This window comes from Homalodisca vitripennis, chromosome X, assembly GCF_021130785.1.
Source record: "Homalodisca vitripennis isolate AUS2020 chromosome X, UT_GWSS_2.1, whole genome shotgun sequence".
Classification (NCBI taxonomy): domain Eukaryota; kingdom Metazoa; phylum Arthropoda; class Insecta; order Hemiptera; family Cicadellidae; genus Homalodisca; species Homalodisca vitripennis.
The window spans coordinates 110,352,383-110,364,778 of NC_060215.1; the positions used below are offsets into that span (position 1 = coordinate 110,352,383).

The 12,396-nt window shown below is 31.7% G+C and overlaps 1 protein-coding gene across 3 annotated transcripts in view; it reads left to right on the forward strand.

The window, feature by feature from the left end:
- Positions 1-12,396, forward strand: part of LOC124369790 — a 160,753-nt gene that overhangs the window by 42,203 nt on the left and 106,154 nt on the right. For all 3 annotated transcript variants that reach the window (XM_046827891.1, XM_046827890.1, XM_046827892.1), the window contains 2 exons: positions 83-278; positions 1,877-2,006. In XM_046827891.1, the coding sequence (XP_046683847.1) occupies positions 83-278; positions 1,877-2,006 (326 nt within the window). The remainder of the gene's footprint in view (positions 1-82; positions 279-1,876; positions 2,007-12,396) is intronic.

Sequence of the window (12,396 nt, forward strand, 5' to 3'; positions counted from 1 at the left end):
ATGCGTAAACTTATCAGTAAATGCCATTAGTTAATTTCAGGTATTAAGGTTCTTGTTGATTGTATGTTCATTTATGTTTCAGAGTCACCAGACGTCTCGTATTCAGGCACAATAGATGATTATAATTTAATAAGAAGTGAAAAGGACTTTGGTGATTTTGAGCTAGATTTCAATAATGAAGATATTTGGGAGTCTGAGTCTGAAGAATTATTGAGTAACTGCACAATCAAACACAATTTTGATTCTACATTTGATTCACAAAAACACCAAATAGAGAGGTAACTATAAACGAATAATTATTATATACATTTATGTTTTTAAAATATTTTATTTACATAGGGGGAATGCATTTACGCAAAGTGTGTGGGACTCACTCTGTTCCACACATGGCACAGCGATAGCCACTAAACCCCCCTACGGGCCATGGGAGTCCAAGCCGGGAATCTTTTTCAGGATTACTTCATGCCTGCGCCCCTAACAGAGCTGTGCTACTTTTCCAGGAGCTTTGGGGTCAGTCAGGTAATCCTCTTCTTATTTCATGCAAAGGACCATGTGGACAAAAGCAGAAATGACATTACACAAGTCCTCGCTTTGCAGCATTATTCCCACCACGGTTTGTGACGTGACATCACTGATAGTAGAGACAAGCGTTCTTTTGTGTTCAGTGAAACGCTCGCACTCTGGCATTGCGCTGTAATGTTTTTCAAATATTATATCACACATCAGTAAAGCTATTATACAGGACATTTATTTTAGATTTCATGTTATTTCTTGTGCGTGCTGAATTGTGACTGAATAAACACTTTAAAAAATCTATAATATCTATCATTATGAAACCTTAAAAGACAAAATTGTTGTAGGTTTAAACATACAGTGGTTTTGGGTTAGTCGCAATCAATTACAAATTAGGTTTGTAAACATATTTACTTGTATTGTTTCATAGCTATTGTCTTCTTCTTAGAATTTTGTACAGGCACTATTTTAAGGTGTTATTATATATAAAAAAAACCATCTAAATATTCAATTTATTGTAAATAATTTGAACATTCCAAAACTTTTGTCTGTTTGAGTATAACTATTCTTTTCCTAATTTTGAATGGCCACCGTCTTGATGTAAGCTTGAAAGATTTAAAAAGTGAATAAATATATAAAACTTATTTAATATTTCTAACAAAATTGTCATTTTGGGCATATGATATAAACAGACAAGATCAAAATGTTACACAAATGTGAATGTCTGTCATCTAGAAACTTTTATTGTTAAGACTGATTAATGATCATATCCTAACTATATACAAATACTGTCTCTGTATCAAGTTAGTCAGAATCCATTAAAAACTACAGCAGTTATCATATTTACAAGTCCGTGTATATTAAGCTTATACACAATTACATTTGCACATGTTTGTGGTTTAGGGTGCTGGAGGCCAAAATCAGGAAAAATTAGAAAATTAACGAGTTATTTCAAAAAAAGTTTTATGAAAAATACCCTATTAGTGAAAAATGTTTGGCTAGCTAACAAAATACCTAAAATTACCATACAAAGATCAAGAAATTATTTTAATAATATACATATAGAAATATTTAATAATTCTAAATTTCATGTAAATGTGGGCTCTGAATCAAAATATTTCGATTGTATAATTTATATCTCTTAAGGCGCAATAATTTTTTTATTAAAAAAAAATATGTGTAGACAATAATTTTTTATTTTTAGTACACTATGCAGAAATAGATTTTTTTTATTCTAAAAGTTACTTTCTGCAGTGGGTCCTTTTCGTTGTGCTATGTCAAAGAATGTAGAATATATAATTTAAAAAGAGAACCATGTTTATAATGTTAAGCATATTGAATTATTACAATCATATTTCTTTAGGTATGATGAAACACAGCAAGAGCCTGAGATTTATTGTAGTATTAGTGATGCAATGATAAGAAACTTCAAAACCATTTTAGAGAAACATCCTCATGGGATTGGGGCGACTGATGTACCTCAATTGTATAAGGTGAGTGTTATGAATGTCTCAATTAAGTAATATAGTTAGATTATATATTACTAAAGATAGATATTGGAAATATTTCTGAAAGTTTAAGAATACATAACCCATTGAGGTAGAGACACACACACTGGTTCTGTGGTCGGCATTTGATATTACACTGTTCATGTAATTCACTGTGTTTCCACTAGATATTTTTGATATGTCTTTTACTAAGTGTTTAAATGCACAAACAAATAAATAGTTTAATTTTTATAATGTGGTTAACCTGATTTTTTTAATATGTGGTGTTTATTTTGCTTCTGATCAGCTGATAGCTCATCTTGTATACTATGATTAAATACATTTGCAACACTGTATGTACACTGATTGTTTTAAGTTCAAATATTTAGATATATGACTAATTATTTTTTCCTGTGTAAATAAACGTTATATACTGTTACAAAATGCTAAATACATAATTTGAAAAGTTTTACTTAATAAATTGTGTTGTTTTTATTTTTATTTCTTAAAAATTTTTTTCATGTAACTAGAAGTTTTTAAATAAGGCATTTTGTTTCATTATATTTTACATACAAATGTAGAGGAACCATTATTTTAAACAAAGTTTCAAATTTTATTGCTCTGTCTTAAACAACCTGCTTATATTAGTTACGTACATTTCAGAATCAGTCCAGTTCAACAACCTATTAATAGGCAATGTTTGCTCTCTTGGATAAAGTTGTTAAAGCTCTTGATGAAGGACAGTTTTCTACTGGTATCTTTTTTGATTTGAGAAAAGCATTTGACATGGTTTCGCATGAACTTCTTTTGCAAAAGCTTGACAGAGTGGGTGTGCGTGGCTTGGCAAATCAATGGCTGTCATCTTTCTTGAGTCAGCGTAGACAAGTTGTGGAAATTCCATACGTTGACGTAAATACTAGGAAAAGATGCTTTTCTGACGAGCAGATTGTCAAGACGGGTGTGCCACAGGGCTCCATACTTGGACCCTTCCTCTTTATTTTGTATGTGAATGACCTCAGCAGTTGTGTTTCGAGGGGCTTGTTGTGTTTGTTTGCTGACGACACATCACTTGTAATTGATGAGTCTTGTCGTTTCAATATGGAGATAAATACGTTTGTTCAGTGTAATTCAATAGTCCAGTGGTTTCAGAGTAATGGTTTGGCCGTGAATACTGATAAAACTACATTGCTAGATTTTTCAATTTCATCAAGACGCAATGACTCTTTGAGTGTTTGGGTTGGCGATACAGAGGTTTGTTCTGAGCAAATGGTCAAGTTTTTAGGCCTAATTGTCGATAGGAATCTTAGCTTCTCCTTTCATGTAAATCATGTCGCACGTAAAGTCTGTGCTGGTATTTTTGTTCTTCGTAGACTTTCATCTTTCACGGGCACCGATGTGCTTCTAACTTCATATTTTGCATTAGTTTATCCCTACCTTTCATACGCTGTTGAAATTTGGGGTTTTGAAAATTGCAGAACAAACCATGTCTTTCTTTTGCAGAAGAAAGCGGTGAGAGCTATTGCTGGCATCCGTCAATCAGAATCCTGCAAATCACACTTTAAGAACTTCAATCTGCTTACTTTTCCAAGTATATATATTTACCACACATTGGTCTTTTTTAAGCAAAACCAGGGCATTTTCGAGTCACTAATTCCGCAGTCCGGACACTGTCTCAGAAATAGCAACAAATTAAATATTCCCCCCCATGCAACCTCTTTTTTCAAACATCACTGTTTTTATAATGCCGTAATTTTTTATAATTCTCTTCCTGTGGACCTAAAGAATGTAAATGATATAATGGTCTTTAAGAGAACACTGAAGGCTTTTTTAATAGAAAAATGTTTCTACACCCTCAGTGAATTTATTGGAAATAAATAGTCTGTATGATGTAAAATTAATTGGTTTTAATAATTGATTATTTATAATATATAAATATTAATAATTGATTAATAATAGTTTTATAGATACAAAACTGTACATGTGTTTTTTTTTTTTTAATATTTATGACGCAATCCAATGCATGTTACATGTCTGATGGAAATAAAGGATATTTGATTTGATTTGATTTGATTTGATAATAACAATATGTAGCTCTTACTTGTCACGTTGTTAGTTTGTACATTAAACAACCTGCCTATATTAGCTACATACATTTGAGCATCAGTCCAGTCCAACAACCTATTAATAACAATATGTAGCTCTTACTTGTCACGTTGTCAGTTTGTACATTAAACAACCTGCTTATATTAGCAACATACATTTGAGCATCAGTCCAGTCCAACAACCTATTAATAACAATGTGTAGCTCTTACTTGTCACGTTGTCAGTTTGTACATTAAATAACCTGCCTATATTAGCTACGTACATTTGAGCATCAGTCCAGTCCAACAACCTATTAATAACACTGTGAGGCTCTTACTTAGTTTCAGAGAGTCGTGTAGGGGGAGTTTTATAAGACTCGAATTGATTGACATTCCCATCCCTCTACATGAGCAAAACTGCCTTGTACAGTTGGTACAAATGTAAAATCTCTTGTGAAAGGGATGTGCATGGTTATAGCACTAGGGGGAGGGGTGTGTTACAGGCAGCACAGCACAGTCTCCGAGCTCATGAAACTCTAATCTGAGGTCACAGTCAAATTGATCAATTTGCTTTCCCTCTGTGTATGTGAAGAACACGGGGAAACACTATTTAGAAAGAATTCTTTTTAAATTTAAAGAGAGGGCGTTTTATCGCATTACTTAGATTGCTGACCATGAGACAGTGTTAAGGGTCTGATATATTTTAAAGTTTTGTACAATATTTTACATTTTTTAACCATTTTATAGGTATTTATAATTGTGCAGTTTTAAATTATATAAAGTTGTTATTTATTTGGTAAACATTATTAAGTTTAATTTGACATAACCTATGGTGGTTGTGTATATTCAATTACAAATTTCACATTATGTGTAAGTATCTGTTGAAATGTTAGGATAAATTTATGCTCTTATCAATTAACTTACAATTAGGATTAAAGTGATGTATGATAAGCAATGTGTAAATTGTTTGACATCAGTACAGAGATTTACTATTATTACATTTCCCTGTTTTGTTTCTGTAAAAATAATTGTATCGTTATTTTGGTCCTCTCTCAGTTTAATATAAGTTAAAAGTATTTTTCCAGCAATGTATAGTGTATTGTAACCTAGATGCAACTAGCATAAAACACAATGTTTTCAACAAATTTTCATAACAGCATTTATTTTTGTATTATATAGCTTATGAACTATTAGAAGTTTAAAGTAAGATGAGGATGATTAGGAGACAGAAAAATACTGCATCATGTCAGTACAATGAACTCACAATAATTCAATAGTTTGATATTGTATCAGAAATACAGGGTGTATCAAAAAGAATCATCCGATTTAATAAAATCATAACTATTCTGTTTCTTGAGCTAAATGCGCCAACAACGTACTGTTGAAAAGAGTATCTTTTAAAGTTTTACATGGTTCCGCTAGGTAGCAGCAGGGCACTTGGTTGAACGCCTACTTCATTTCTAGTGAAAATGGCGTCTGCACCACAAAAAGCGTTTTGTGTTATACGTTTTTCGCAGTGTGAGTCTGTAATAAGTATGGTGTTGATCCTCCTACATCACAGAGCATTAGACGATGGTATGCACAATTTCAAGAAACAGGTTGTCTGTGTAAAGGCAAGTCACCGGGCCGCCGATGAAGACGTGGAGCGCGTCCGCCCACAGAAATCTGTTCGTCGTGCTGCTCGACAGCTCAACATGCCTCCTATGTCCGTCTGGCGTGTGTTACGTCGACGATTACGCATGAAAGGATACAGACTTCAGATACTGCAAGCTCTTCGTGAGGGTGATAAAGAACGACGCGTGGAGTTTTGTAACTTCGTTCTTGATAAGATGATGGACGATGAACATTTTATATCGCGCATAGTGTTTAGTGACGAGGTAACATTTCATTTAAATGGAAAGGTAAACCGCCATAACGTTAGAATATGGGGCACAGAAAAACCACTTGAAATTGTGCAACATGAGAGAGACTCTCCAAAATTTAATGTGTTTTGCGCGGTTTCACGGGAAAAAGTGTACGTCCATTTTTCTTTGCTGAGAACACTGCTACAGGAATAACATATCTCGATATGCTTGAGAATTATCTTTTCCGCCAATTGGAGACTGATTCGAACGACTTCATTTACCAACAGGACGGGGCACTGCCACATTGGCATCTGGCAGTCCGGCAATTTGTAAATCAAAGAATTCGAGACCGGTGGATCGGCCGCACTGGACAAAATGATGCATCCTTACATTTCTGGCCTCCAAGGTCACCGGACCTTACTGTATGTGATTTTTTCTTGTGGGGTTTCATCAAAGACTATATGTGCCTACGCTACCAACAACAATGGATGAGCTGAGGAATCGCATTACAACAGCAGTGGAATCAGAAACTCAGGACATGCTCGCTGCAGTGTGGGATGAATTTGAATACCGCATAGACATATGCCGTGTATCTAAAGGTGGACATATTGAACACCTTTGAAAAGGTATAAAAAAATCTTTTTGAGTTTCCCTTTCAGCCAAAAAAATTAGTAATTGTATATGTTTACTACTGTTCGAAATATAGACATGCCAAATTGGATGATTTCTTTTGATACACCTTGTATATAGATAGCCAACCTTCCTTGTATCTAGAATTTTTTCAATAAGACTTACCGGTATTCTCAGGACTTCATCTGCAGAATCTGGCCTGGTTGCCTCAAGTGGCATTGTTTTTTTGTTTTGGTAACAAATTAAAATCTGTTACTTTTTTAACTGTGATTACATCTTTTAGTATTTCAAGAAAATCTTCCAACTGTTTTATACTGAGAGCTTTGAGATCAAGCGACTTCTTAAAATGTTTATGAAAAATTATTTCAATATCAATCAAACACAATTACATAGTAATTACAAATTCATACTGTTTGGACTAATTTGAAGTACATAGTTAATGAGTATTTGCAACTCATTCTTGATCTGGCATCATAATCCGGCAATCTACAAGGTATCAAACAATACAGCTACTAAAACCTAACAGAAAATAATAATAATAATATAATAAGAATTCAATTCAATCCATTATAATTTCATTTTCCAATATATGTACAATCTGTTATTGTTAAACAGTTACAATTGAAATGTTTACAAATAAAATTACTGTTTGAGACTCAGCAAGCCATGGAAACATCTATTGTATGAATATGTGATACATATATGATTGAAAAAAAAAAATATTAACTTGATCTATGTCTGGGTTTTATGTATTGTAATCTAAACAATGAGCCAAGGGATTTTATTTTGAACATACTATTACTTTTGACAAAAAAGATAACAACCTTGAAAATTAATAAAACTTTATACATCCCATAATTGTTAATATTATACACAATATATACTTTTTCAAACCCTTAATACTAAACATTTTTCATTAACTCAATACTTTGTGGCTTAAGGCATTTCCCTTTATAGTGGAATTACTAAAAGAAACCTGGATAAAATATTAGTAGCACAGAAACATCCTTTATATTAATTGATTAGCATTAAAAAAGGCAATTGAACAAAGATTATTGGGTTGTAAATAATTATTAAAGACTAGAATTAAAGAATGATAAATATACATGTGATATTTTTTAAGGTCGCTGTATACATACAGATATAATAAACTTATTTTCATTTAATCATATATTTTAACCATATATTATTTCCGTTTACCATGTGCAATATATAGCCAGTCATTGGTGTCACCTCTAGAATACTTTAAGTACGTTCGTGTAGTCGAACATTGACATTGAAAAAGTTAAATATCAACATTATATTCCTCATAGCTTTCACCAATCAATACTGTTGCATTGTGGTAAAACACCTGATTTGGTAATTCATATCATGAATGAAATCACTCAGCATTACACCAGTTCTCACAGTTACTACAACTACTAGCTAATTCCCTTGACTGCGAATTATGCTTTGTAGGCCTGGTAATAGTAAGAATTTGTAACAAACTAAAATTTGTGAAAGATGCGATTTTTTTTAGTTTTAACAACTTAAGTTTTATCAAATTCTTTTTTAGTCCTTTTTTAGAAAATGAGGTGGTGGAAATTCATATTCCTGTTAGGAAAAATTGATCTTAACACTGTACAATTAAACATTTTAGGCAGAACTGTATCAATAATTTTTCTTGATTTTTAAATCTTTACTCAGATCCAAGATGAGAGCCACACCAATTCTAATTCAAAATTTTAAATCAAACATTTTCCCCCCCATTTTAAACTATTTGATTAAAGTTCTTATATACTTAAGGAGTCTTATTTTTATAGTTCAATTTTGTTTAAAACTAGTTAAACAAAATTGTATCTGGTGTAAATAATATTCTATTTTATTTATTTTATTTAATATCTTTATTTATATTTTGCACATGAGTACAATAAATAGCGTCACTAAAAATAAGTTACTATAATAGTTATGAGTAAAATCATAATATTGTATAAAATTCTTCAAATGAATAAAATGCCTTTTGAATTAAATACTTTTTTAACATTGATTTGAACTTCTTTATGTCTTGAACACTTGATATTATTTTTGGAATTGATTTTAAAAATTTTATTCCAGCATAAGAAGTTTTTTTTTTATAATACTCCAAATTATGCTTAGGTAATACTAATTCCTTCTTATTTCTAGTGTTATATGTATGATTTTCACAGTGACTCTTGAAACTGGACTGATGAGTCTTAACATACATCACACATTCTAAAATGTAAAGGCTATGCACTGTTAAAATATTTAGTTCAGTGAAATGATTTTTAACTGATTCTTCCTTATCAATTTTTAACATTATTCGCAGCGCTTTTTTTTGCAAGATAAGAATTTTATTAAAATTTTGATTTGTGGTTCCTCCATACACACCTATTCCATATGCAATATGGGATTGAATGTGGGCATGAAAGACCATCTTTAAAGCTGATAAGCTGCATAAGTAAGACAGTCTTTTAATAGCATATATTCCAGAATTGATACGATTTATCACCTGTTCAATATGCAAATCCCAGCTAAGGTTGTTGTCTATGATTAGTCCTAGAAATTTTGTATTGCGAACTTGACCCAAACAGGAATCATTTAATAAGATATTGGGACTTGAGTGTTTTCTACTTTGTTTGGTACTGAAAGAAATAAAGTTAGTTTTCTCCGTATTTAGAACTAATTTGTTGTCAATGAAAAATGTTTGTAATTTTGAAAGTTCCAAATACACAGTTATTTCTAATTCAGCTTCTGTTTTGGCAGAAATGATTAAGTTTGAGTCATCTGCAAATAAACAGAGCTGGTTTTTGTTATTTTCAAGAATACTAAGGCACTTTGGCATTTCCCTTATATAACAAATAAATAATAAAGGACCCAAAATAGATCCTTGAGGTACTCCATTTCTTACTATTTGGATGTTAGATTGAAATTTTTGTAATTTGTTATTTTCTATGTGAGATATCTCAACATACTGTTTTCTATTGGAAAGATATGTTTCAAACCATCTTAGATGGATGTTATTGATTCCTAAATTTTTCAATTTCTCGAGTAAAATGTCATGAGATATGCTATCAAAAGCTTTTGACAGATCCATGAATATTCCTGTTACATTTTCGTTTTTGTCAACTGATTCTATTATAGATTCAGTGAACTCTACCAATGCTGTTATAGTAGATTTATTTTTTCGAAATCCATGTTGTGCCTTGTCATAAAGATCATTTACCTCTAGATGTTTGACTAACCTATGATACATGGTTCTTTCAAAAATTTTTGAGATTGATGGTAAAATTGAAATTGGACGATAATTTTGAATATCTGTTGCTGAGCCTTTTTTGAAGACTGGGATAACCTTTGAAACTTTTAATTTGTCAGGAAATATGCCTGTAATGAGAGAAGAATTTATTAAATGCAATAATGGTTTACTTAAGGAATGTTTGACAAATTTTATCAATTTCACTGGAACTCCATCATATCCACTAGACGATTTATTTTTGAGAGAGTCAAAAATTTGTATCAATTCTGTTTCAGTCAAGGGCGGGCATTGAAATTTTAATAAAGTGTTACCAGGTTTGTGATTGTCACATTTGTCATATTTTGGCTGTACTGAAGATAGATCCTTTAACAGTGCATCTGTCACATTTATAAAATAATCATTAAAGGAGATTGCAATAAGAGATGGATCACTAATAGACGATTCTTTAGTTTTTAGTACAAGATTGCCTTCACATTTACTTTTATTCTTTTTTGTTTCTTTATTTATAATTTGCCATGTTGTTTTACTAATATTTTCTGTGTTTTTGATTTTGGTATCAAAATAATTTTTCTTACATTTAGTTAGTTTTGAATTGTATTGTTTAACTTTATTCTTAACTTCATTTTTTAAATTATCAGATTTTGTAAGCCTTGACAATTTACTAAGACAAATTATTTCATTTTTTTCATCCTTTAAATCTTGTGTAATCCAAGTGTGCTTTTTATTTTCTTTTTTAATTTGTGTAAGTGGAAAACAAAGATTAAAATAGTATCTGAAGATACTGTCAAAACAATCATATTTTTCATTGACTGTTGAGTAAAAGACTGGGAGCCAATCTTCTTTTTCCAATAAAGATTTAAAAAGTACCATATTATTTAATGAAAATTGTCTTCCAACAAAAGTTAATGTTTTCCCAGTTTTTATTTTGGTTTGCAGAAGTTCGAGCATTTGTGCATCATGGTCAGATAAGGCTGTTATAATTCCTGAGACTTTAACTTCATTTCTATTAATATTTGTCAAAAAATTATCTATACAGGATTTACATGTTGGTGTCACTCTAGTAGGAAAATCAATTAAGAAACTCATTCCATGGCGATTTAAAATGTTCTTAAGTTCCTTTGTCTCTTTAGATTCATTTAACATGTTAATGTTAAAATCTCCTGTAATGATTAAATATTTGTCTTTTGCTACAAGAAATTCTATAAGAGAGTCTAATCTATCTAAAAATTCGCTATTGTTAAATTGAGGTGTTCTATAAACTCCTGCTAATATAAAACTATACTTTTCTATCTTAAATTTAGCTAAACAACATTCAAATAATTTGTCCTGACAAAGTTCAACAACAGTTGGAAAAACCAGCTGCCTCCCCCTTAAACCCTCCTTTGAGAGAATTGCTACACCTCCTCCCGAAGTTGTAGTACGAGAATATTCTGATATTAAAATATAATTTTCTATGTTAAAGCGTTCAAGTTTGATTTTTGACATATTGTGTTCTGTTAACACAATTATTTGAGGGTCTAATTCGGATAGTGTTATTTCTAAAGATTCAACACGAATCTGTAAATCCCTAATATTTTGGTGAAAAATTTTTATGCTTTTATTTTTATATTTTTTATTTAATTTATTTAAGTGGGGCTTTGGATCCGAGTTATTGGGGAGTTTAAAGGCAAGGCATTCGGTCTCACATTTCTGTTTTGCTTTAAAATTCCTACATTTTCATCAACTTTGGAGCATGAGATATTTGAAATTTCACAAGAGTTAAAGGAATAGTTTCTATCTGAAACAGTTCTAGTCGTAGTTGGTAAAGGTGGAAATTCATTCAGTGAAGTCGTCACAAGGGATATATCACATTCCTGAGGCGTCACCAGTCCAGTGTTTGCATCTGCTCCATTTCGATCTCCATTTGCAGAATGCAGGGATGTTGGTTGAACTGCTTCAGCCATCTCTAAGTTGGGATTGGTCTCCATTTGTTTTAACAGATGAGCAGAAATTGCAGTATGCAGACTTTGTTTGAAATCAATGAAAGAGAGTCCATTTCTTAATGGTCGCTTTGAGTTTTCATTAAAAATTATAATCTGCACAGAGGCTCCTGTGTGTTGCTGGAAATCAACAATATTAGCTGCAAAGTGTTCTGTTGAAATATTATCCCGGACACAACCCATGGGGGAGCAAATTAAATACTTTAAATTTTTTATTTTAAAGTCCTCTGTGAAATGCTTAAAGGCTGTGTCGTAATCAGAAACAATTGGCTTTTTATAAAAGTCTGATTTAGTAATCAACCCATACACATTCACTCCATCAATACTTTTTTGGTGGGTTAAATAGTTGGTAAGGAGAGTGGTCGGTTTACCGAACTGTTTACAGAAGACGGTTGCTACCCCAGCACTCATATGTCGTTTATGACTGAAGTCTCTTGAAATGCAGTGGGCAAATGCTAGATGCTCATTATTTTTATTTTTATTAATTATCTTTCTCATATTGGATTCAATTATTTTTATGTCACCATTCACCAGTATTTCTGTGTTATCTTTAACGTTTTGTAATTCTTGTGTGATATTGTTGTGGTCTACCGGTAGAAATGTTTCGTT